This window comes from Orbicella franksi, chromosome 3, assembly GCF_964199315.1.
Source record: "Orbicella franksi chromosome 3, jaOrbFran1.1, whole genome shotgun sequence".
In the NCBI taxonomy this organism is placed as follows: Eukaryota; Metazoa; Cnidaria; class Anthozoa; order Scleractinia; family Merulinidae; genus Orbicella; species Orbicella franksi.
This window is the reverse complement of record NC_138147.1, coordinates 11743671-11771037: the sequence shown is the minus strand read 5'-3', so window position 1 is coordinate 11771037 and position 27367 is coordinate 11743671. Positions and strand designations below refer to the sequence as shown.

At 42.3% G+C, this 27367-nt stretch overlaps 1 protein-coding gene across 2 annotated transcripts; it reads right to left on the bottom strand.

Moving 5' to 3' along the window:
- Positions 1-177: 177 nt before the first annotated feature.
- LOC145481268 (sacsin-like) lies at positions 178-25950 on the bottom strand. 2 transcript variants are annotated; one of them, XM_081459715.1, is made up of 10 exons: positions 25107-25950; positions 19782-19839; positions 19307-19407; positions 18131-18241; positions 17733-17880; positions 16347-17352; positions 15146-15720; positions 3284-14388; positions 2412-2691; positions 178-1685 (listed from the first exon to the last, which is right to left on the bottom strand). In XM_081459715.1, the coding sequence occupies exons 2-9, from the start codon at positions 19783-19785 to the stop codon at positions 2413-2415; spliced, it is 13329 nt and encodes a 4442-aa protein (XP_081315841.1). In that variant the 5' UTR covers positions 19786-19839; positions 25107-25950; the 3' UTR covers positions 178-1685; position 2412. The 2 variants fall into 2 exon arrangements, with proteins under 2 accessions (XP_081315841.1, XP_081315843.1); XM_081459717.1 differs by lacking the exon at positions 25107-25950 and adding an exon at positions 23750-24099.
- Between the last annotated feature and the right edge of the window lie 1417 nt (positions 25951-27367).

Here is a 27367-nt window from a genome sequence, read left to right as displayed (position 1 = left end):
AAAACAGTGACTGGTAAGGAGGGTACTTCCCAAGCTCCAGGTACAATGTATATTAAGAACGCAGTACTCTATGTTCACTATCTGTAGTCCGTTGAGCACAGATGGCTATCATGGGCCTTTCGGCGGGTCCTGCACTTTCATGAAGCCTTAATCATTCAGTGCAAAGGGAGACGTATCCAGACTAAAGAACAACTTTATTAATCACAGGTAGTACAGCTCACTTTCAGAAATCGGTGGCTCACGATCAAAACCGTCTACTGCGGTAACAAGACGCTTGTCTCTTTACAGATAGCTGAGAATTTAAAGATAATGTGGGACTACCGGTATTGAAAACCGAGCCTTCATACTCGCACCATTCATCAAACTGCAAATTCGTGACTCCTGATTTCAAGGCGTGTTACAGATAGCTGAAGACTGTAGGTTACGCTGAAGCTCATCACTTCCATTCAAAAGTGGACGTTGATTGGCTGAGGAACGAGTTAAAGAAAGCTCGTAGAAACACCACTAAAGGAACCTATGGTAGGTAGCCTGTATCAAAATAAATGCTCTGATTTAGTTTTGATGTGGGTTTTGCTCAAACTTTAAATCTGAGTAAAAACGAAACGAAGGAACTTGACCAGCTATTAAAACGTTTAACCTACAATAATAATAGTGTTTAACAAGCTACCGTTGCACTGTATGCATAGAGAAGTTGCCCTATCTCCAACACTAAATTCCCTTTTGTAGTCAGGATAATTATGAATGTAACATTAATACTGTTTGCTGTAAAAAGGTACTAGAAACGCCTCAAAAGAAAAGGTACTTAGCTTCATATTAAAGTGATCTTAAAGTTCTACTTTAGTTTTCTGCTTACTTCAGCGCTAAACTGGAGAGGTTTCACAGAACTACAGCAATTTACTTGAATAAAAATTTCTCTTTTACTAAGACGTATTCTGTTTTCGAAGGTTAACTCCATAAGTCAAAAAAAAAAATTTTAAAAAGCGCGGCTGTTAATAGCTGCTTGAAATGTCTCTTAATCAAGATAAACTACGAAAATTCGTTTCGTCACTAGCTCATCGCAGTATAATTTGAATCGGATTGATCTGGTTTTAGAACATCCTGTTATCATGCAACATACAATGAGGCCTAACAAATCGACCCTATCAAGTGATAAAGACCAGCATGCCTTAACTAGGACAAACGATAAAACAACTTAGTGGTTCAAATTTCCCAAAACGAACATGACCTATCTTTCAATACTACAGGTACATATAAACTACTTGTTAGTATCAACTTTGAAACCTTTTTTGAAGGGCAAAATTGTGACTAAGTCATTCTTAGCTCCAGCTTGAAATCGCTATAGAATATGCCTTTTCTCCCTTTAACAAGATTGTTCAGAACATCCTATGAGAATCTATGCAGATTCAGACGCTCGGCACTATACGAGTTAAGTTAGCTTCATCCCAACTGTTTCAATCCCGCTACTTCGCGGTTTTCTCGTGCTACTAGCTTATTTCGGCACTATCAAAAAATTGTTGTCGTATATGTTATTCAAAATGGTGGATATGTTGACTTTTAAAATGATTATTTACAGGTGTCTAGCAAGACAAAGCAAGAAAAAAGATCAGGAATGACGGCTACTTTCGCCGCAGGAACGCCAGAGTTGCCATCGTTTGCTAATGTCTAGGAAAATTCAGTAGCTGCACCTGAAAAGCAAAAACATCACGGCACGTTAAATGAAAGGATTGCTAAACTTTCATAGAGAAATGAAACCAATTGTTACTTCATTCAGCGAGACAGATGTTTTGGCTACTTGCTTATTTTCCAGTTGTACAGAAGACTGCCCAATGGGTCCTTTGCAGCTGGTCAGTCACGTGATACAAAAGTGCCATACTAGGCCGTAAGCAACGCACTGGGACAAAACAAAGAAAGAACTTAAATTTTTCTTGTCCCATGGCGTTGATTGCAGCCCAGTATAGCCTGTTTTATCGCGTGACTGACCAGCTGATCCATTCGACTTTTTTCTGCCATGTTAGTGAGGGGTTCCTCTTGAATTGGAAACTACTTTTTGCGATTAGATAAGGTAACATCACAGAAAATCTGAATTTCTTTTGTAAATAAACAAAAACACTTTGAAGTAGACAAACAAGAAAAAAAAAGAAAGAAATCAATAAAACTCACATTAAACATGACACACAAGACACACGGTATCACGAAAACTATACCGAATACGACAACTGTTACATGATTCAATGTGTAAAGGCTTCTCGAAACCAGTGTTTCACCTTTGAACGAGGTAAAGTCGATGCCTCATAAAATTGAGGAAGTACAAAAGATGCCTTTAGGTTGAACATGATAAGGGCAATTCCTAGCAATTCCACAAAACTGTTTCCAGAGGAAAGGGTTAACTCATTTTTGTAACGGAAACAAACCTCAAGGTATCCTGCTTTTTACTCGCTCGACAATCTCCTTTGCCAGACGCAAGGCTTCTTCGGCCATCTGGGCATCGTACACCTCGTTTGGAATCCTTGGAAAACACAAATTGTCTGGATATCGCATGCGTGTGGACCTCCCCACAAGGCCCTCTAGCTGGCTAGCTAGGCGAAGAAGTACAGAGTCATCCAAACCACAGCAAATCAAATTCAAGTCGTGGACGTTTGATTTGTCTACGTCAATGGTGTACTTGGCGGCTTTCAGGGCCTTCTCAGCTGCCTGAACGAAAAGAAAAATTATCTTTGTTATTTAAAAAAAAGTATATCGTGAGCTATAAGCTTAGTTATCTCAAGGGAGACTGCCTAATTGACCTTATTAAATTTTCAGCCTCGGATATTGCGTTTTTTGTGTCCTGATTGGTTCACTAAATCACGGTTATCAGCTCATATACCGCAGTTTGACATTATATGGAAATGATCGCGCGCGCAAGTGTTATCATGCTGGAAATTTGTCGCAGGAAGCGAAAGTTTTCACCTAAAATTCAGCTATGATTTCGAAACGTTCACGAAACGTTTAATAAAATCTAATAAGATAATTATTCCATTCTCACTTGTTGGATATGAGATTGGTTATAGCCAAGTCATATCCAACGCGCGCTCACGGAATAATTGTGAAATATCTATTACAACGTAGATTATTACAATAGCAAATTCTAAGGGAATAACAACATACACACGAGATTATGCCAACTTATACGAGATTAAAATATAACAGAGAGCAACGCATAAACTTTATCAACGCAACCCGTGAAGTGCAACTCATCTTACTGCAATGAAATAGAGCCTGCAAATGAAATATATTCAGGCCATACCTGGTGGCACTTGAAACAAGCCCATTCATAGGAAGGCTTGCTGCAAAAGATGTCGTTCTCTACTGCAGCAACATCAGCTTTTGCCTGTTTGAACCAACGCTTGGCTTCCCCCGGTTGTGGATTTGGTCTCCCTGTGAAGCCTCGATGAAAATGCTGTCTTCTTCTGTATCCTTCTCTCTGTGAGTGATGCTGCCTTGCACGGTTCCCCCATGTGGTGAAATGAGCATTATACGAACCACTGTGACTTCCAGTTGCATCCGCATTAGTCGCCTGCTGACTACCTCTTGGTTCACCCCTTTCCAAGCGCGAAATCTCATTTTGAACATGTTTGAAAACCTCGGTGCAGAATTCCTCATCGCCAACGTTTTTATCAGGATGCCATCGAAGAAAGAGCCGTTTGATGACTTTCCGCTTTTTCTCTTCTGGCATTTTCCATGCGTCTTCCAGAAGGTCTGAAACCTCGTCAAATACGGCTTGTTTATCCCTGCTTCTGGGATGTCCGACTGGGTGAGTTGCAAAGTTCTGACGCTGATGAGCAGAGACGACAACTGCTGAGGACGCTGGAGCGTCTAACCTGTGGAACTTGTACAAATCGGCGGCATCGACTTCTATCACTTGGTTATCTCCAATGTTAACCATGTACTTCTTCGCCACTAGAGGATGTCTTTGATCTGTCACCTCCTCCACAATTCTGGCGTAAATGTAGGTCGCAACTCCCTCCTTGAGTTCTAATGTCGGATCCTCGAGCTCATATCCCACGTACTCACCGGGTTCAAATTCTTCGAATGCATCATTCAGCAGATGGTGATCCTCTAAAGGAATAAAGGTGCCTAACGTGGGGAAAATGTGAATTTTCGTTACACAGTAGGAATCATCTTGGCGAACTTTCAAAGAATCTAAAAGAGGCCATATCGCATCTAGAGGACAGTTCAACATCTGAAAGACTAACCCTGCTCTCTTTCCAAGAAGCTGTCCATACAGCTCTACAATCACACAGGAAAGTAAGGATGTTACTGCATTGGCGTTCTCTCCCATCGCTGTGGAAACATTAATATACACCTTGTACCTCGCTCCACCAGGCGTTTTACTCTTTTCTACGAAGGAGGGAACTTCAGCTTCACTTTCCGGAATGGCATCTTCGTCACAAAAAAGAGTGGTTTTCAGGTTACCCACAGCGCAGATCTCAATGCTCTGGAGTTCAAACTTGATACTTTGAAACACCCTTTCGTCAAAATCTCCGTTTTGGCAGTTCTCGTCTCGAATCAGTCTAACTATTCCAGAAAAGAACTGTGGCGACGACACCCGTTGCTGTAAAGACTCCACTGCTTCATAGTTTACGACACAATGTGCATCTCGAAGTCTTTCATTGACCACTGAAGAGAGCATTCTTGGTTGTAATGCACTCGGCAGCTTCATAACTAGTTCTTTGAAGTTGGTCATAGCGGACCTACACACCACTTGCATAACTTTTAAGTCTAGGAAATGGTGGTTGAACTTTTGCAGGCGACTGAGGATGGCAGGAGGTTCATCATTAAAAATCAAATTTGAAGATGCATGCAGGGTCACAGGCGTTAAACTCAGGCCTTCATCTGGTGAGCTTCCTCTTGGGGAAATCCCTGGAAGGTACAGGCGAGAAAGCTTTTCGGTCTCATTTGTGTTTTCCTCAAGCTTTTCAAAGAGTCCTTGCACCGCTCTGACGCATATTGTAACTTCGTTGGGGTGCAGCGTGACATTCTTGCATTTATCGCTCAACCTTTCCAACACCATTGCGTAGTGGGAAATCGTAACACTCTTTGCACAGCCAATGCTTTGAAACAAACGATGAAACTTTCCAAATTCTCTAGGGACGCCGTACAAATAAGGCTTAATTTCAAGGTGCTCATACAGCTCGAGGACTGCTTGTGTTGGAAAAATGAATCTCTTTCCCTGTTCGACCAAAATGCACGGTGTATTCGAGAGGTCCAGTAACTTTGCTCCATTGTTTGTAGTCGCATTTGCTTGCAAAAAAGCGTAAATGCGTTCCATGACTTCTAGTTTCGTAACGTTCTGCTGATGTGAAGAGCTTTCTCTTTCGCTTTTATTTCCAAGACTGGTGCAGATGGTTTTGCAATGGTCAACAACAATATCCACAGATGGTGTCTTCATAATCTGAAGCTGGGCGATGAAATCGTTACAGTACTGGTTAGTGCTGCTTCGCGACGGGCAACCGAGCTGATGTCTTTGACAGGTAGGGTCCGCCCACTTTGGAAGTAAATGCGCTCTCGTCCATACAACTTCCGCAGAATCGACAGGAACAGTTCCTTTAAATGCAAAAAAGGAACCATCTTTCTTCGCCTGATATGGTTGACACAAATCTCGGAGTGCTTTTCTAACTGGGGCCCCGGCCACAAAAGGAATGTCACAGATAGCTGGTAATAGTCCTTCTGCCACCACATTGGGTCGTTTTATGAGATGTTTTACCAGCACTTGCGATTTCTCTCTTGTGTCTGCAGTTGGCTCCGTGGCTGCTTCATGAGCAACTTTTCTAGCGAATCCCTTGAAGAGATCCTGGGAAACTTCATGAACCAGACCAATTGTTCGAAGGAATGTTAACCACTCCAGTGAAGTAAATGGTTCGGGTGGAAAGTTTGTTGGTGGAAGCATGGCCCGAAACACGTCCTCATGTGGATCGTAAAACGAAGATGCAGTTTTCAGGGTACCGTCTGCTGAAGGAATAACTGGAGCTTTTCTCAAGCAGTCAAGCAGCCTTCTCTTTTCATCGTCCGTTGTTGTAATATTTGACAGAATGCCCTTACGGGTGTACTCCAGATGTACCTTCCTAGCATTAGCACTGAACACCTTCAAATTCGGCAAGATGTTGCTGCAATATACATCAACAGTGGATATACATTCGAGATCTAGGAAACTGAACAAACTTGATAGACTTGACCAGGACTCCAGGAAAACTGTACCTAAAGCGTGTTCCAACACATCAATTTCTGCTCTGGGTATCCCAATAGGCAGGACGCAAACCTTATTATGCTGATCAAGGTGTATAAAGCCTCCGCGTGTTGCCAGGTAAAAGGGAAGTTTTTTCAACCTGCTCTTGTCAGCAGGTTGAAGGGATCTCACATTCCTGCTGAAGTACTCCAAGATCACTCGACAGTCTGCCGCCTCCAATCTTCCCGGTGACTGTGGGTCCATTTCAATCTTTTGGGCAAGCGACGTCAGTAGTGATTTTGGGATACGCAGGGATGAAACCAGTAAACGAATCAGAAAAACTGCGTTACACGGTGCGCTGACTAGTGGGACGCAATTTAGTTCAGGCAGCCCAAGTTTTCGCAACACGTCCACAAGAGTTTGATTTGCATCACCTGAACTGGCGTAATCGACGACACATGACGCTTGACACAAAGGAACAAGATAGTGTACGACAGGTTGCACCGCCCTGGTTGAAAGAAATAAAGGCGGCCAAGTCTTTTCTCTTACTGTTTTCACCTCAGTAGCAGGTAAAATACTCCAGTTGGCAAGGGAACCAAGTGCACCTTTTACCTTGACTGTCTTGGACTCCTCTGTCGCTTTTGAATCATTGAGAGTGTCTTTGGTAAGCTCGCTGAGAAAGGTCCAAACCCTGGATATCCATCGTTGATTCGGAATTGGTTTCTGCTGTGGAGACCACTCAACTAAATCTGAGTTTCCGTAGAACAATTGTGGTATGGTTTGAGGCAGATTCCTAACGAATCCTTGTGCATCAAGGGGTCTCAAAACAGTTGGTTGCTGAAATGCAGAATCCATGAATAACTCACGATAAACGTCTTCATGGATAAAAAGCTGTGGGGAGCCTGGTAGAATATCTTGAAATCTGGAGAGGAATTTAGGCTGTCTGTTTGAGAACAACTGAAGGCAATTGTCTTGTGTCAAGAGCAGTGGAAGACCTGGAAGCTGGTCAGCAAAGCCTTGTAGTCCTTTGCAGTATAACAATACAAGAATGGCGCCAAGAGCATCCTTGAATGGGGTCTCGTCTATGCTACAAGGAATTGGTCCAATCGTGCACAGAGGTGCCTGAGAAGTAGTAGATTTGTAGAATTCGATTACAGAAGCGGGAGAAATGGTGCATACAGGAACTCCAGATCGCTGAAACGCTTCACACAGTTGCATGGTACAGGCCACTAAGTTAAAGCCACTTTTGATTAATATCTCTTCAAACCTTTTTCTTAACTTCATTTGTTTCTCATCCACGTCCCTCTGTGTTGAACTGGTAAAGGGTCCTTTTCTTTCCAGGTTGTTAAAAAAAGCCTGGTTTCTTCCATTTCCATTCGGCGGCAACCAAGACACCTCAACCATGGTAGCGCTGTTAAACACTTTACGAGTCGCATCCGTTGGTCTGCTTCTGACCACTGGAAGAATCTTTAAACCAATGTTGTCTAGTTCTTGATAAAGGGAATAAACCAACGTCCTCCAATATGGGTCTGCAGGTGGTTCAAGTGGAAAGAATCTTTCGTAGTCACTGATTCTTCTTAACATCTCATCCTCTGTACACGCCACAATGGAAGGGGAGGCAATGGGTAAATGAAGAAACGTCCGCATCTCAGCTAAAAGTGTGAGATAACACGACACCACCACATCTGCCAGCAGAGCACTGTTCCAGTCAGTTCGATATCCTCCAGCTTCATCTCTCCACAAATTTCGCCTTGCCTCGTGGTCCAGTGCGAAGTGGCCATTGATGTGCACCGGAAGATCGGTTTCAAAAGGGAGTGGGAGGAAGCAGAAAGCTTTCTTTCGCGTTTCATTAGGATTACGTGACGTCTTCTCTAAAAGGCAAGCAACGCCACCGCGAGGAAGCATCCCCAGTTCGTGTCTTTTAAAGGCCTTGGTGATACTCTCTTTCACTTTCTTATTAAAACCAATCTGCTGCACGATCAACCACTTTTCTTTGTTTCCTAAGTTGTCTTCCATGTCTAAAACATATGACACCTTGGCTACTGGAATTTGAGTAGTAAGATAATCCTCTCTCTCTTTCGTCTTTTCCCCGATCTGTCTGATGTAATCAGCAAACGCTTGTCGTTTAGCCTCGTCTTCCTTGGACATTGTTGTCTTGACCGTATAAACATTGATTAGTTCTCCACTTTGTCTGTTAACTTCACAGAGGGTAATCTTTTTGACATTGTTCACGAAGAGTAGGACTTCAAACAATTCCTTTTTGAGGTCTTCCATCATCGTGTTTAGCATTGTTAGTGTAACGGGACTGGAAGAGATTTTCGACACCATAGCCATTTGCGATGTACGTAGGGGAAATCTGAACATGGTGCCATTATCAATTGGAAAATGATTCTCCAGATAGCAGGCAAATACATCAGGAAATGTCTTCCGCAGTGCTGGGATATCTTGCAACATTACACCGGGCTCTTCAACTGTCGCCTCAGGAACGTACTTACAGTGAGGATCAAATACACACAAAACATCTCCAATCTCTTCTCCTTTGGTCATGAACGACGGCACATCTGTCAAGTGATAAACAGCATTGAAACCGACACCGTACTGGCCAGTCTTGTTTGGGTCTTCGCCCTTGCTCCCCTCACCAAGGTTACGTATCCCCTCGATGTCTGCATTTGTGAATGGCTTGTTGTTGTAAACACACAGCGCAGGACCCTGCAATGGTTTCCAACTGTCCTCGAACACTTTTTCATTGGGATGATCCCTAGGATCCTTGATAAAACAAATCTCGGTTGCCTGTGCATCATCAGCATTTTGGAGAAGCTCTTTCAAAATCTCTTTCTCACAAGGGTAGCCTGTTAGAATGCGCTTTAAACGATTCGTGAGCTTCTCCCGCTGTCCAAAGGCAATTCCAACTACATGCCGTCTAAGAGCTTCTTCTCGTCTTGTTTTTACACCTAAGTGAGTGCTCGTTGGCCAAGGGATTCCATCATTGACATAATGAATGCCTTCCTCATCCGGTAACCAGGAACAATTTCGAATGCAAAGTTCGCTCACTGGTCGCATCACTCCTTTAGAGTCGGGCAGATGAACAGTTGCCCAGTTCCCCTCTGTCTGGGAAGGAACATTAGACTTCACTGCTTCACCCAACAATCTTGTCAGGTTCGTTGCAACTTTAAGGGTTTTCTCGTCTAGTGCATGCTCTCCAAAAGTTTTCTTCACTTCATTTAAGCTTGAAATGAAATCCTGCACATCAAATGCCTCCTTAACACCTGCTGCCCTCATCAGTGAAGAAAAAGCCTCCGTCAACCTCTGAGGTAGTTTGAGAAGATAAGGCGAGCAATCAGCAGTCAGCGTTAGTGCCACTTGCCGAGCAGAAAGAAACCTCCTTCCAACAAGAATGAAACTCTTTCCGCGGAGTAGTTCTAAGATGCTGGAGCCATGGCCATGAAGACATCTCTGTAAACTTGCATATGCCTCAATGCAGACTTGGTCTAATTCTTTGTATTGTGCACTGCTCAGGCAGTCGACTCTCGCGGAGAAAGCGTTGACAAGTTGCTGCATCACGTGCTTAAGGGTAACAGTCTTCTTTTCTAAATGCAATAGCCTCCTCAAGGGTTTTGAAATGAAAATACCCGTCAGAGGTTCAGTGCAACATACAAGGTATTTGATCTCCGTTGGGTAAGCTTCTTCGGGTGTAATTAACGAATTATCTTCAAATTCATCTCCTTTCCAGGGTAGCGGAAAATTTGATGGCTTCTTGAGAACTGGAATAAAGTTAGCTTTTAAAATGCGCTCACAAAAGTTAGTTCCGGGGGACGGTTCAGCTTTTGTCTTCTTCTCCATAAAACTGAGCAATGATTGTACACGTTCCAACGCTGCGCTACTGTCAAACGCATTTAGAATATGAATACTCTCTGCTCTTTCGGCTACCTCAAACCATGATAGATCGTTGGAGGTCATTCCCAGTTGCTCAAGAATGGCCAGCCTTTGACCGTCAAGGTACGATTCTTCATTACCAAAAGGGAATCTGCCATCTTCAGGATTGAACAGCGACGCTGCCTCTTTGTTAGGGTGCACAAGTTGGCTGGGCAACTTTAGATTTTCACCGGCTGGTGATGCTGGAATGCAAGCGTGTTGCTTCATTAACTTGCGGAATTCCGCCCTGTTGACATCCAAAGCATGTAAAGTCAACACATCCCTCAAGTTTGATGGAAGGGCGGCAATATTCGGAAAGAAAATTTCACGAAAGAATTCAATCTTGCTATAGCGTCTCTCATTTATTTCTTCCTCTAGACCACAAACTTCGAAAGAATGTAATACATCGGATGGCAAATCGATAACCAGCCCTTTGCGTCTGCCACACAGTTTGAGAACTTTGTTCGCAGCTTCTCCAATTCTCTGCTCGTTCCGAAACTGAGGATCTATGAAAACTACTTGTGTGATATCCACCCAGTTCTTTCCATCTGAAAATAAAGAATAGCCACCACCGGCGAGCTTGGTATAAAAGGATGTCAAAAGTGGCCAGCAGTTGTGTTGCACTTGACATGCTTTTGGCCATAATGAGTGGAACATGTACGAGCCGTCATCAGGAGCAACTGACTTTACATCCTCTAGAAGATCAAGGAAGGCAGAAACCACGGAATCTTGCATGAGCACGCAATTCCAGTCCACTCCAAACCACATTTTGTCGTCTTCTACTCTTTCCTGTAGACTGCGTCGGTTAGACGCCACTGCAAATGCACCATTTATGTGCACAGACAAACCACTATGAATTGGGAGGGGGAGATAGCAGAAAATATTGCCACTGACATTTCGTTCAGCGACCCGCTTAACAACGGGCAAGGGAAAGAAAGTATTTTCCTCCTTAGGCTCTATCTGAACTGCAACTCCCGCTGCTGGAAGGAGAGTAGGGTCTTTCTTAGCAAATTTCAGTGCCTTCCCGGTACCCATTGAGGAAACAACCAGCCAATTTACGGTCCCTTGAGGCTCGTTCACGTTGAAGAAATCCACTCCACCTCTCGTGAGACTGCAATTGACGTCAATTATCATGGAAGACACTGGAAACTTTGTTGGGTCAATTTTGCGATCTTGTGACCACTTTTTTACTTTAGAGGCGGCTTGTAGAAAATTGCACTGTTTGAGGAAGAGTAACTCATCTTGACTAAAATTCAATGCACTGGGAGGAACTGTAAATGAAAACGATAACTCCCGGAGCATTCTTTCTGGTGGTGCTGACTTTATAACCTCAAACATAAGTGCTGGGTGCGTATCCTGGTTCTCCAAGTTTGGCAAGTGGTAAATTCCTACTCGCATAACATTCTGGGTGAAGAGAAGCAAGTGCTTAGCTCCATGGATAAACATCTGGAGTAATTCACGCATTTGTTGATTGTCATAACACAGTTGCTTGATCTCACTTGTAATGGCTTGCTCTCTTGTTCTCAGGGGAAATCTAAAAAGCGTACCATCAAATGAGTTGTCCTCTTTCTCCAGATGTAAGTCGCAGCCGAAGATATCATTGAACGGTTGAAACTGGTTTTTAAATTTCCGAAGTTTCCTGACGTCTTTGTTCAGATCGATCTTCATTCCTGGTCTCCTTTTGTTCTTGATGCCCTTTCCGAGATATGACGTATGAGGATCAAAGATCGCAAGATAGTTTTTGCTTACAAACATAGGCACGTCTGTCAGGTTGTAAACTGCATTGAAGCCAAGTCCAAATCTCCCAATCTTCTCAGTGTCCTCTGCTTTGGTTGCTTCATTTAGTCTTGTAATGTTGACAAAGTCTTCATCTTTAAAAGTTGCGTCATTGTAGACCCAAAGAGCGGGTCCTTGGCAGCCTTTCATTCCTTCATCGATCAGACATGTCATGGCGTTCTCATTGCTTCTTTCGTCATACAGGAATCTCACCTCAGTGGCACCAGCATCGTCTGCGTTTTGAATGAGCTCTTTTGGTACTGCAAATCCATCGGTGTAGTCCCCAAGAAGTCGATTGAGACGAGTGGTAAGCCTTTCCTGCTGGCCAAACTCTTCTCCAATGAACAAGTCATCGGGGTCCAACATTCGATTTGTGAGGGACGGGACTCCTAGACGCTCTGCAGTGGCACTGGAGATATTAGGGTGTAAATAGAAATATTCCATGTCTTCATCGTCACCGTCTCTCGTCAGCCATTCTTCATGTTCGCAGTACATGCAGCGTGTAGCTGGTTCAAGTTGGACATAGGTGTCGTCTTCCACGTGAATGGGAAAAAGAATCCTTGTCTCCGACTCAGGGCGTAACTGCTCGGTTGCCAACTCATTCAGGATTTCTACAGATAATTTGAGATCTCGTTTTACCTCTGAAGACCTGCACTGAAAATTTCTGTTGTCGTGCTTCATTTTTATCATGTCGAGGACTTCGAGCAGAAGGACAGGGTCACTTTGGTATCTCATACCAAAACGGTGAAACAAATCCTTGAACTTTGTCATTTCTGAGGGAAGAGGAAGTATGTATGGTGTGAGATCAACTCTTGTTTCACTGGGTAGCACTTTGCAAGGTGAAGAGAAGCCATTACCATTCCAAACCCATTCGGAGATCTCTGTCAAATCGAATACCATAGTTAGAGCCTCGTGGTCTTCAAGGCTGAGAAAGGAGTAGATTTCGTCTACTAAGACCATGTAATACGGCTTCTCGTCTTTGGTGTAACATGTAACCAAATTTTGCAAATGCTGTACGACATCGTCGATATCGGCTTTGCTCTTCCAGCCAAAATATTTGCATATTTCATTCGAAGGCTCAAACTTGACAACCGGTCTTACTGATCCAATAAGATTGACCAATTGCTGGCTTTTGATTTCTGTTGGCTTGAAAAAGTGTCTTTCTTCTTCTTTGTCGGTTTCACACCATGAAAGCGTAGAAGGAAACTTCCAGGGCCTCTGCTGCAATCGAGACACCCAAGCGATATTCTTCAGTAGCGAACCCAATTTTTGTCCATTAACTGCAGCTGGTTCCTGGAGTTTTTGGGGATGGCTGCTGAGATATTGCAAAATAGCAGAAGACTTCTGCTCAGCAGATGGAACTGGAGAGAGCATACTTACTTCTTTAGCACTTTGATAAAGGTCTTTTGCAGTGATCTTGTTGTCTTTTTTCATTCCAAGTGCTTCCAGAATAGACAGAACAGCCGGGTCGTTGTAGAGCTCACCAACTGGAAAAACATCTTCGTGGGAAAACAGTCTTTGCAGGTTTTCGCTCCTGGGGTCAAAGACCTCCAATGCCCGCACTCGGACTGTTTTCTTTGGCACAAATGACATCACTTGCAAATGACACTTGAAGTTCGCATCCGTATGAATGACATGTGCGAAATGTCTGAACACATGGGACATCAGTATGTCAACGTCTGCTTCAGTGTACTTGCCTTGCTGGATGTCGGGAAAAACAACTTCGCAAAGCAGTTCGGTCGGTTTCAGAATCCTGATCTCCAATAAACGAGCCAAGGTCTCGGAAGCATCATCTGAAATGTCAATGAGATGCCGTAGTGGTTGAATCGGAAGAGAGTCACGGGGAGCTGCACACAGACCTTCCTTCTTGGAAACAAACGTCTTGAAGTGAGTCTGAAAGAGTGGAAGTGAGCGCAAAAGATTGTGTTCCTTATTTCCTACGTTCCCCGGACGCACATTTGCCAGGAAGCACCTCAAAATCTGCTTCTCTTTGGTAGACATCTCCCAAATGTTTTTAAGAAACGTTTCCATGGTGGAGGAACAAACTACCATTGCCTTCAAAACGCCTTTGGTGGATGGTGGGTTTAGATAGGTCCCCAAGACCGCGGGATGCTGACTTATGAACCCTGGGCAGTCGTCAATGACAAGGACACCAATCTTCTTCAGTACCTCTGACAAAGGCTCATCAATGTACTCCCAGTTAAGGCGTTTGACTACCACTTTGGAAGAGTGAGAGAGCTGCGTCAAGATTACAGGTATCTGAGACATGTTAAGCGGAATCAGCGGTAGGCCTTCAAGACTCTGAAGAGCTTTTGAAGTGGTGAAGTGTTTTCCCAGGTATCGCCAAACAATCTGAATCCAGTGTTTCGGAGGGTGGTTATGGTTCTTGTCCCCTGGGAACCACGATACCGAGTGAACAATGTTCCAACCGAAGGGCAGTGACTCCCAAAGCAGGGAAGGCACGTGATTTCTACTAAGCAGTTGTAATTGCGTTTTCCCTGAAATGATGAAACAGAGGAGATATTGTAAATCTGTCCTCGGAAAAGCGTTGGTCTTGCGAGTGAACTGTGTATCAGATAACATCTTCAAAACAAAGAAAGGAACGTTTGGCCGTTTACCTTTTCATTAACTGCGTTTCTTAATTGTCTAAGATTACCCTCGCCTTAAATAGCATCGTTGCGGAGCTGGAGAGGCGCGATTAACATCGCGAGTAATTTCGCCATCTTAATCTTTCACAAACGGTATTCAAAATTTCTCAAATGACAGAGCGTTTTTGCTATTGGTACACCCAGGTTAGATGTTCCCAACGCCAAACGGTCATTCTATGGAGAAGATCCTGTCAAATAGACCTAAAAATGAAAACCAGTACCGTGTATCGCTTTCGCGGGGTATTTGTTGCGTTTTGAATTCTTCGCCGACAGAAACGCACAAAAACCCTCCTGGCGTTTACCGAAAACTACGAGTGTGAGAGACGATGCTATAATGAGATAGGCAATGGTGGAAGCACCTTTTTTGTTGAAATATTGGCTGTGAATGGGCCGATAAATTAACGAGTGGGAAGCAAAACTTGTCGACCCAGACTTAACTATAATAAAAAGTTTTTCTTTACTTTGACCAGTGAAAAAAGAACCTATTTTTCCAATTCTATTTGCTGAACAGATATATCTATCCGGCCTTTCTCAAAAGCAAACAATGTGTTATTGCCGGCTATATGCCACATTGATCATACTTATGAATTTTACGTCAAGAGAGTACCTTGAGAAACGGCTTCTTTAAGGATGCCAACGATGTCTTCGTGGACACTTTTATCCAGAAATCGATCATCTAGGGCAGCAAAAAGCTCTTGAGGATGCTCTGAGGAGGCGATGTATACCGTGGTGGCCCGAGCTTCAAATTTGGCAAATTGACCATTAGAGAGAGGCAACAGCTGTAAACCCTCGAGGTCTGAAAAATGGCGATCAGTGAGGGAACATTGAAGAAGTAGCAGCTTTTCTTGTCTTTCAAGATTCACATAAGAAGAAGGCACTTCTCGTAAGACATGTCTGATCAGACGAGGTTCTATTTCGACTTTACCTACGGCGTACTTGTCCAAAGCACTATGAACATGACGTGGAACAGCAACAGCTGGTAAACCAACTGAAAGCAAGACTCTCAGAAGCAAATCATTCCAATGGTCGCCTGACTGTTTCTGGAATATGGCCTCTTTTACCTTCACCCAGCTGCCACCGTTTGCGTCTGTGTGCACAACGTCTTTGTCAAGAAGAAATTGAAAGAAAGGTTTTTTAACACTCTTCCACTTCTGGTTTATGCTGTGAATGTCTGGCCATGCTCTGAAATGTAAAATGCTGCAATTAAATCCTTTTTTAATTAGTATGATGCATACAAACAGATCTACACTACGCGCATTAAACCTAACTTCCACTAATGAAGCTTTTAAGTACATTAAATCTTATGACTCAGTGAAAAACATGTGCTCCTTCTAACTGGACAAAACACATCGCATGGCGTAACTTGGCCCAGTTTAATAAACATAACCTAATATTTTGGAGAAGATAAAAGCAACAATGAAACTGACATTTTGAGGATTTTTTACGCGTATTCCCCCGTAGAGCAAAGCAAAAAAGTGGAGTCAGAATAAATAACAGCGTAAACGTAAGTTTATGGATAGACTTTGAAGCGAACTTTTAAGAGTGAGCGTGCCAAATATCCACCAAATAAGCTACTGATATAGCATCAGCAGACAAACACCTTAAAAAGTTAAAAAGAATCGGGACGGGGGCATGGGAAGAAGGATCAGCCCCCTCCCCCACTTATACATTTGGTAGGACAATACAATGGAAGGAATGCAAGAATACGTTCCGCTACTCGTAGCTATTCGCAGCTATCAAATCATGTCAAAAGTGGTTACTGCGAGACCTCTACTAAGAGCTGCAATTATAGATGCTTCAATACCTACTTGTAAATAGCAACCTTCGGCACGAAAACCTCCTTCTCATTTATGGCTTCCAATATCATCGTTGCATACGCTCTAGGAATGGCTTCCTCTAGCAGGCACTTATTCCATAGTAATGACCTGTCAGTAAGCTGTCGACCTCCTTTCTCGAGCTCCTCTTGATCAGCATTTGGAGACTTAATGTAACGCCTGTTTTGATTCAAAGCGAAGAAGCCATTCACATGCACTGGTAAGCCTGTCAAGCTCGCTTTTTGAACTGGTAGTGGAAGGAAGCAAAACACGTGGCCCTTGACGTCTGGCGTCTGCAATCTTGGACCTGTTGGCAATGCCATAGCGACGCCAACCATGGGTAGGTAACTGAGAGCTTTGTCGGTCATGAGCTTCTTGAACGTTGAAGAAACCTGTCCCCCACAGAAGTAGTTTGTGACAAGAAACGAATGTTTCTTCGTGTTGTTTGAGGACGGCAAATCGAAGTCTACTGTCTCTATGGTGATTGGGTACGTCACTGCAATGGGGCAAGGCGCAACTTTTCCGGGTGTAATCTTCGAGCGAAATTCTTCCCTCTTTGTTCGTACCGTTTGGAGACTTTCGTCGACAATCTTTACTTGAAAGACTCTTCTGTGGTTGCATTCATTCTCTTCTTTGACATATAACTCAATGGACTCTAGATGTTGCAGGAAGACAAGCATTAAGTGAGCATCGGCCTTGAAACTTTCAAATAAAGTTTCAACCTTTTCAGCAGTGTAAAGTGTTTCTGACAGCTTGGATGGTGAACTCCTCAATGGGAAACGAAACAGGGTCCCATTGTAACGTCCCTGGGAAAATACCTCATCGTTGCAGTCAAATATGCCTTTGTAGGGATTGAACTGATCAGGGATTCTTTCAATGTCGGCGGAGTCCTCTTGGAGTCGCCAGCGCTTCCCGGTTCGCTTGTAGTCCTCGTCAGAAAAGTGGACGCCATGAGGATCAATGAAGCCAACTTGGTATTCGCTGAGCAAGCTTGGTAAATCTGCAAGAAGAAAATGTCCCAAACAAACCAAATGATTCAAGGAATGATTACTTCTCCCCAAAACCTCCACTCATGCATAAAATTGTCAACTCAATCCATCCTTAGTCGTCTTTCACAGAGCGAAAATCTTGACGCTCACTTCAACTTTATTGATTTCACAGCATTTTAGCACGCTATTACAGCTTCTGTCAACTATGTATATCGTAAAAGACGACGATTTGATGGGCTGATTTTAAAAAATACAAAATAACCAGAGAAGGGAGCGGAACACGTTTATCAGGAAAAAGGTATCAGAGAGCAGGCTTGTTGATTAAATTTCGTGCATTTTTTCATTTAGTGCTAAGATGCAGTACTGTAAGAAGTTCACTTGCTGGGCATACCTGTCATGTGAAACACAGACTTGAACCCTAAACCAAACCGGCCCACTTTCATGGGATCTTCCACCTTAATGCTGTCACAAACCAGACGGATACCTTTCCAGTCCGCTGCAGTAAAGAGCGCGTTGTTGTAGGCATAAAGTGCCGGGCCCTGTTGAGAATCAGCACAAATTGTCAGTGAAAAACAAACCAACAAACAAGCAAACGAAAACGAAAATAGAACTAAAGGTGAGCCAGCGCTAGTACTAGTTGCTAATCAGAAATCAAATGTTCGCAAGTCATGTCGATCGAGTATGAGAACTTTTCTTTCACAGAAGAATTTAGTTTTTGTTAGGCAAATGAAAACATTTTACACCTTCTTACGCCAGGAAATTTAATGCATTATCTAGCCTCTCTCTTACCTGAAACTTTTCGAGTTTCTTGTCATAAAGTTGTGCTTTCCCGTAGCTGTTTTTGTCGTGCAAGAACTTGACATGAGTGGCCCCTGCATCCTCAGCATTTTGAATGAGCTCCTGGAAGGAGAAGACTGGATATTCAAATAGGATGAGTGGTATTTCTAATTGTAATTAGCCTGCTTCGTGTAGTTTATGCCACCAGTAGGCCACCACATCTCTGTAGCAAGTTGTTGTTCGGAGGAATTCCGTTTATGTTTGCACAGAAGTATCAATCTCATAAATCATGGGAAGCGCTAGTACTTTGACGCTGACTTGCTTTTTAGATGTAACTTCAAAGACGTTTCGGATAATATTTAAGCCTTCATCAGTTTAAAAGATAAACCTTTACACGTGATTTGAAAAAAGAGGGCGGCAGTACGTTGAACCCGCGCGCTGGAAGAAACGTTACTGCAAAGTTTCAAAAAAGTAGCGTGGGGCTAATGTACATGTCAAGGATTTGTAAACTTCTGGGATCACGATATGGTCGTTCCCATGACAACCAAGCCTCCAGAAAGAGTCGCTCGTGGAAATTTGGTTTGTGTCCATCAACTGTAACTGCTTGAAAGTCCATTGGATGTTTCTTTTCGTGGACATGACAGGAAATTATAGAGTCGTCATCGAACATAGCTACTGTCTTTCCACGAACCGAATTTCCACGGGCGACTCTTTCTGGAGGCTTGGTTGTCCATTAAGGATCCGCAGTCTGGGAACGACCACATCGCGATCCCAGAAGTTTACAAATCCTTGACACGTGCATGAGTCCCACGCAACGTTTTTTAAACTTTGCACGTAATGTTTCTTCCAGCGCGCGCGTTCAGCGTGCTGCCGCCTTCTTTTTTCCAAATCACGTGTAAAGCTTTATCTTTAAACTGATGAAGGCTTAAGTATTAGCCGAAACGTATTTGAAGTTACATCTAAAAAAGTAGTCACCGTCAAACCACTAACAAATAATGTTATCCTCTGACTACCATTACAGTATTTTTAAACAAACTGGGAAGAGGTCACTGTGCACTTTCTGTTTCCCTGAAGAGTCCTTATGCTGTTCTTTGTGCTTAAATCAAATGGTTATATATCGTTTCAGACAATGTCTCGTTAACCAGTGAGAATGGATAACTAGGAACCATTACAATTAAGTTGATCTACCTTTAGAATTTGTCCGTCATCCGGGTACTCATCTAGAATTTTCCTCAACTGTTGGATGAGCGATGGCTGAATCAAATCGAACCCTTCGTCTTCGCCGCTCGCTACATAAACAGAAACCATTTGCGTGTAATTTAACCAAGAATGAAAGGGAGTAAAGAAGAGTAGGCGGGCAGGAAGGCAGGCAAGCGGGCAAGCAGACAGGTGGACAAGAAGGGAGAAAGGAGGGAAGGTAAGATGAAAGGAAGGAAAACAGGCTGGCAGGCTGGCAAGGAGGCAAGCAGGAGGCAGGCAGGAGGGAAGTACGGACTGAAGCAGAAGAAACTGATAAGGAAGGCAAAAAGGAGGGAGGAAGGAAGGATGGCAGGAAAGAAAAGGCGTTGCTCATCATTTTGGTTTTCTTATGCGTTTTTTTCTATGTCATGCAAACTGAAAGGTCTTTTACATTTGCTAAACAGAATGAATAAATGATACATACCCATATGGCAATGATCGTTCGCTGGACTTATGCTTTACTCTGTCATCTTCTCAAATTCCTTAAAAGAAACAAGTCAGGATGAGAACTATTTGCTCTGACCGCCCCAAAAGATATGCAATACACGTTTTAAAAAGGTCTGATAAAGAGTAACTAAATAAACCCGGCTGGGACTCAGTGATAAATTTGTAAACGTGGAACTATTCCAGCTGCTACGACACAAATAAGAAACACAGTTCAAACGTCGAGATGTTCATGCGCCGAATCAAATGATTTGATTCGGCGCGTGAAAAGTTCGACGTTTGAATCAATTAAATTCGACGAATTTGATTTGGGTCGGCCCAGCTATTGAATTCGACCGGCTCAGTCGCATAAAACGGCTAAAGTGCGACTCTCATTCAGACGTCGAACTTCTCATGCGCTGGATCTACTACATAGATTATTTCAACGTATTTCCTATCACCAACCCAGCACTTTCGAGATACACATAAAATTCGACGTCTGAATCAACGTCAAATTTATTTCATTTGGGTCCACCCAAATAGCCATTTGATTCAGACGTGCAGATTAACGAGATTATTTTGGTAGTTTTCAAATCTTATTGAATTGTGGTGCATTTTAAAATTAACTGTAAACCCGTCACTGGGCTTATAAGTAAGGCAACAGTTGAAAGGATAAACAACAATCATGTTGGATGGAGAGTGTTACTTTGCAATACCACTCGGTTAGAAAAACGTATTAATCGGTCGCTCTAGCGTTGCGCGGAAATAAAAAAAGTGTAGAAGATACCTTTTGCCGGTCACCATACGATACAAAAGTTTAAGACCAATTGTTTTTTGTTTGTTTTGGTGTTGAATTCTCATCTGATTAGATATTAGATGTACGACTCTATTTCCATATTATCCTATATTCTGCTTTAAATGCTACCGACGTTTCCCGGAATTGAGGCTGTTTTCCGAGAACAATTAGTCACGCATATCAACAGCTCTGGTGTCTTCGACTTGTGAGCTGTTGCAAAATCAAATCGTAATCCTGGTTGCTCACTCACTGGCTTCGTTAACCCATATGATAGATATGTTATAGCGTCACTTTAGAAATGGTAAAATATTCCGTCATTTTGGTCCTTTTTAATTTACAAAACTACTTCTCAATACTCTACAAAGAGATTTCACAACATTTTGCAAAACACAATAAAATAAACTAACCACTAATGTTTTGTGTGATATTTCATTATTTTCAGCGAGGTTTAGCCAAAGCAAATGCGAAAAGCCACAGCTATTCTTGGTTTTCATGTGACGTAGTCATATTCCAAAATTAGAAATTATCCTTCCTTCTGAGGTTTTAGTTTCATCAGATAAAAGGCCCTGTAGGAACGTGACGTTTGGCAATGTTTTAGCTCGACAGAGTTCTTCTTTTTGTAACAGAGCACTCCAAGCTTTTGCGTTGCGTGACATGAAAATGGCGGCCAGAAAAGACTGTCGCGTAGGTCAAAAGACGAGTTATCGCTTTAGTTTTTGTTAAATAAACGGTGCTTGCACTAGAAGAAGCATTTATTTCAATGTGTCGGAGCACTAGAGTAAAAATGTTCGTTTCAATAGCAAAACTCAAGGACGGATGTTTTTGTTATTTTACGGTCGCCATGTTTGTGCCCCTCCGAAGGGCACAAACATGGCGCCTCCATACAAAGCTCTATAAATTTGGATGACACGCTTCTGCGAATAACGGGCGAATGAACAACAGCAGAAACCTGATTCTTAGCGAGGTTGTTTATATAGCAATCATCTATCATATCCTAGATTCTTGAATTTACTTATGGAATGGTTACGATTTTTAGTTTTGATCACATGACTGGTGAAAACCAAGAATTGAGTTATGTTGCGGTAGCATTTTCTTCTTGTCTCCGTGAATTTCATGTATTTGTTTACATTTCAAGATCACTGAGTAAGTTTCGTCGGTTGGGAGTATAAGAATGTGGTACAACAAATATGTTACAACAGCAGAGCATAAAATAGTGTCATATCTTTGCTAACTGCCCCAATAAAGAAATGTAGAGTGGTTTAACTCTTTCTTACGACCACTGTAATCACACGAACGTGTTTTTTTTTTTCCCACCAACTTACCATTAATTTTAAAATGAAATAGGAATATCAATGTAAATTGTTATGTTACTGGCCTGCCTAGATTACAATACAGTACTTACGCACCAGTTCACACCAAGATTGAATTAATTTGATCACTAAAATAAAGTTAGACGTTCAAAGCTAAGCTGTTCACTACAGCCATTTCACTGATAAGGTTTATCATGAGCAGGATATTTAGTCCCAGCCCATACGAACGAACGATCGGCATACGGACGAGCACGACCTAAATTTCGGTGACGCAACGTTGCCAGTACCGTGGCCTTGTATGCTGAGAGAGAAGCACTGCAACATACAACTAACAGTATCAATTTTTCGAGGTAGCTAGCTAGCTTAAAGGTTCTTTTGCGGGAATTGAAAATTTGACTTTCAGGTGACAAAAAACGATCGCGTATCACTGCTTCCCATATTCTCAGGTGTACAAGTTATAATATGGCATATTACTGGAAATATATGAAGTACTAAAAACTATCGCCCCAGACGGAATAGTAAAACATACATAAAAAGTGATGAAAAGTTAAGTAAACATCCTGCCCAAGTTAAACGGATGTACGGAGCGAACTTCTTTGTTAGTAATAAACGATTGATCCTAAGGAATTGAAAAGTAGCTCTGATCGATGATTTGGGACAAAATAATGGAATACAATGCCTTCATAACTTCGTAACGTTATCAAGGTCTATATTTAAAAAAAAAACACAAAAAAAACAGTACCAGGAACTAGGGTGATTTACCCATCTTTATAAAAACAAAAGGAATAACTCATTGAGTTGTCAATAAATCTCGTTTTTCTTTCTTTATAACCACTGAACTTCTCCGAGTTTCTCCTAACTTTCCGTCACCTCTGGTTAAACTGATAAATTGATGCTTGACTAGATTGTCCACCTGGTTTGGCAATTGTTGGTAGCGCACCAGCCCACGATAAGATGTAATTACTGTTTTTACGCGTTGTTTTAGTCTGTTTCTCAACGAAGGAATTTCAATTTTCCCCTTGCTAAAACGCACTGAAACTAACACGATACCACCTGATGACAAATCTATTTGTGAAAGAAATTGTACACTCTTCCTTTGCGTAATAGCATATCCGATTATATTTATCATCAACGAATCGAATCATTTGTGCAGTTTTCCGTTTGCAAAAACTCGCTCGAACTGAGCAGATATTACGTGGCAAATCTGATTTCTATCTTTGCTACCACTTCAGTTGAATTTTACCTTAGCTGTTGTCTGTTAAAATCGTAAAATGTTTTGCATCATGCGGCCCAGTCGTAGGTGAACGTCGGATGTAACGAAAGCCAGACCGTCGAGACAATGCACATCGAGTCATTTCGACGGCTCTTTATATTCATCTTCACGCAGTTGCTTTTACTTCTCTTATAAACACTCAAATAACTTTGCCGGTTATATTGCTGAACGAAGCCGATCACTAGTCAAATTGGTTCGTACTTGGCAATAACAATCGACGACAACTAGGAAAGATACACAATTCCACATGTTTGCCGACGCTGCATCAAACTAAAAATAAAAAGTCAGTGAATTCAACCAATATTCAGAATATTCATCCTTGAGATGAATGAACGGCACTACAAGACGTACAACCTAACGATACTTCTCTCAGTATGGAGTAGAAGACAGTTATTAATGATGAAAGTGGTGTAAAGCTAACTTATCATAGCATGTATCAACACAACACAGTGCGAGCGGAATTCACAGACAGCGCCTAATTAAAATTAAGACATGCTGGTTTTTCATTAATTTTTACGTTTGCCGCCATAGAACAGAAACAAAAAAGCCAAGTGTTACTTATAAAAACTATTAAACAATGGTATATTTACCCTTTTCGCCGGAGAACCTGATTAATAAGCGCCCAAAATTACAATTTCCTGATCAGTGTTAGCCTTGTAACAGGGTAACAGTCGAAGACATTGGCGCTGTGCCCATGCGTGCGTATCGTCCTCCCGGAAAACAGCCTCAATTTCGGGAAAAAAATGGTCTTGCCGACATTTGAAAACAAAATAAACTTACTAAATCAAAACAAGATGTTCAAAACTTTTGAAGATACTGAATTGCGCCACCAACGACAAATTAACAAACTAAAAGCTTGGAAAAAATCCTATCGAGGGACCAAAGATACATGGGTACCAGTGCCATGCTTAACACTGAAATCATAGAACTCAACGTTATAGAAGTTTGAAAATTCCTCAGTCCGGCTGTAAATCGTTGAATGACTCAGTTTGTTTTGTTTCCAGATCAGGGAAAACCTAGGCCATAAAGGCTGTCCGTAATCTGTGTAAAAGATACACAGAAGTGAGCAAAGTAATCGCATGTTTAGGTTGGGAACCCCGAATTTCAAGAGGTTCGCGGCCCTCTTTGTAGTAGCCGAGGATTCTTCTCTCTATTTAACAGAATGTATCTTCATGTAATCTTCATTTGAATACCCAAAACTCCATCTCTTGCGGTCCATGATATGGTATACCACAATGGCCTTGTAAAGCCAGTGAATACTTGAACATACGAATTCACCGTTTATCTGCTCGGATGCATAAGCTGGAAATTCAACTAGCAGAAACTTAAATAGAAACCTGAATTTCGGACCTGATATTGGCCAGCCGGCCTGCCCTCGCAATCGAAACTACGTTCATATACCTTACAATATTTTCCACGCGGAAAACAAAAGGAATTAGCGCTCAATTGCAAGGGCTTCGAAGGTTTCAGAACTGAGGTAACCTCACAGTCTTTTGCATCAAATGGCAGTTCAACACCAAAGCGCTGAACGCCCCTCTTCCGCGATTTGATGCCTGAGATTAGCAAAGCAATTTTTTGCAGGTTAAGTTAGAATGATTACTATTCCTTTTATGTCAGTTCTAGGATTTGGTTAATTATCAGGCTCGCTAAATACCGTTCAAGAAAGTAGAGCAAAATTTCATCCGTCGTATATTCGCGATCTCACCCAATATGGCATGGGGCTCTGAAACCACTTGCTGTATGGATGGATCGATGTAGCAAGATTTGACAAGATAACCGTATTTAAGCTCGTATCTAAGGTTGTTTCGAATCGGTCTGGGCCTCAACAGTATTTGATTCGCAGACGCCAACGCTGAAGATAAGCAATGCATCACCCGAATCGAAGTAAGGTAATTAATTGTCCTTAAGCAATAACTGAGTGAGATCTACTAAGGGATTCTACCTTACCTCGCTGTCTTGCTCGTTGACGAAGGTTTCCAAGAAAACGTTTGCCATTGTAACTACAAATAAATGTGACGCTTGATGCGTTGCATTCAGTGCTAGTAGAGAGACTAAGCTTTCCAAGAATCGACCTCGATTCCAAGAAATTCTTCTGTCGGTTTCCGGTGACGAACGTTCCAGAACAGGGCTGCCCTAAAGTACTTTAGACTGTCAATAAACTGCCGGACTGTTCATTATTATTACTGACTTTGTTAGAATTCAGGTCTCCACGGCACAGTGCACCTTGGTGGAATTCATTAAGTGCTAAAATAAAGCCGAAAACAGATAACGATACGACGATAATTGATCACCGGGAGCAAGTAAATTGGGAGGTGTCTCGGTTGTGGAGAGGAGAAAAGACAAGATCACTCCAAGGCCACCTTCCAGTAGTAAATTTCAAATTACCGTAGCCTGCCAGGTAAAAAGGGAGAGGTTCCATGCAATAAGTTGATTCTAGGTTGTCTTGAGTTCCCGATCCGTTTAATTTCTTTTTTTTTTCTGCTGTTCACGACCCAAAAGGGAATCGTCCCTACCCTCCCCTTCCCTTCATTTTTTGCTGTGACTTCACTTATAGGTCAGATATAGGTCATCATAATTCGGTTTAAAAAAGGATAGTTTCCTCGTGCTCGTTTTAGAGTATCATGATGTCTCGATCAGGGAGAAATTTCCCGATGGTAACATTCCGGGCCACATTCTACTTGGTGCAGTCATGGTCTCGCTCAGTAACTGCCGATGAGTTTGGAAAACGTTTTATTGAATTCGGTGTTCGTCAAAATTCAGATTTAAAAACCAAAGCAAACCACGCTCCAAGGTAACGCAATTATGAGGAAAAATGTTGTTGTTTGTTTTTTTGTCATTACAAGTAGAATAATTCATGCATTACTCATGCATTAGTGAAACTGCCTGACCTATGTACATATACATATTAAAGAAAGTAGAATTTCGAGCGCAGTGGAGCTCCTTTTGGTTCGTGTGAATAGACATCAACTCGACTGCTCGTCAACCTCAGAAATTTTCCACTTTCTATTCTCAAGTTGCGTTTAGTTTAGAGTATCAGGCGGTTTTCTGTGGCTCTTTAACATGAGTCATACATCACTCAACTGAAGTAAGACGTGTTGTTTCCTTTAGGTGTTTCTGAATGTGTTAGCAAACTGATTCGAAACTAGGATGTCAGTTACAGGATCGGCCGGAATTGCGTGACTCGGTTTGTAAATGCGTGTGTATATCAAATCATCATAAATGCCTAGTCATTTCAATATCGGGGAGGACTTTACACCATGTAATATTTCTGGTGGTTTCGATTGACTGTGAAATAAAAATGCATACTGCTCCTGGCAAAAACTTGAAAGGCGAGGTGCTATTTATTTACTTACATTTTACTGACCTGACAAATTAATGATGATGATTTGCTCCTTAGCTCCAACTGAAGCATAGGCCATCTACCATTTCAGTTCTCCATCGGCTTCTGTCCTGGGCAAGCCTTCCTAGTATGTTCCAGGTGTGGTCCCACTTCCTCATTTCAGACTCCACACCCCTTCTCCAGGAGTTCCTTGGGCGACCCCTCTTCCTCTTCTTCCTGAGGGTTCCAACATAGCGCTTGCCGGGTGATGCTGTTAGCCGGTTTCCTTAAGGTGTGACCTATCCACCTCCTCCTTAATATCTGAATCTCAGTAGGTTCCTCACCTGCTCTTTCCCACAGCATCTCGTCGTTCGTTACCCTGGTCTGTCCAACTGATTTTTAAAATTCGTCTAAAGCACTCGTTGACGAAGGACTGTAATTTCTGGGTCATTCGCTTGGTTGATCTCCAGGTTTCTGAACCATAGAGGAGGATTGCTTTCACATTGGTGTTAAAAATCCTAAGTTTGGTTGTCCGTGAAATGACGTGGGAGGGCCACACTTTCCTCAACATGTTGAAACCTACTCTGGCTTTGTTTATCCTGACCTTGATTTCTTCATCGGGACTCCCGTCATTGCTGACTACACAGCCTAGGCAGACAAAAGATGTTACTTCCTCCAAGATGGTATCCCTCATTGTGACTGGTCTGTTGTTTGTACAGTTGATTTTCATAACCCTTGTCTTGCTCACATTTGGACGCAGGCCTAGCTTGATGGAATTAGCTGTTAACCGTACTGTTTTGTCCTGCATTTGTTAGTTGTTACTTGACACAAGGGAGATGTCATCTGCAAACTCTAAATCATCGAGTTGCTCCCCCAAGTTCCACTGGAT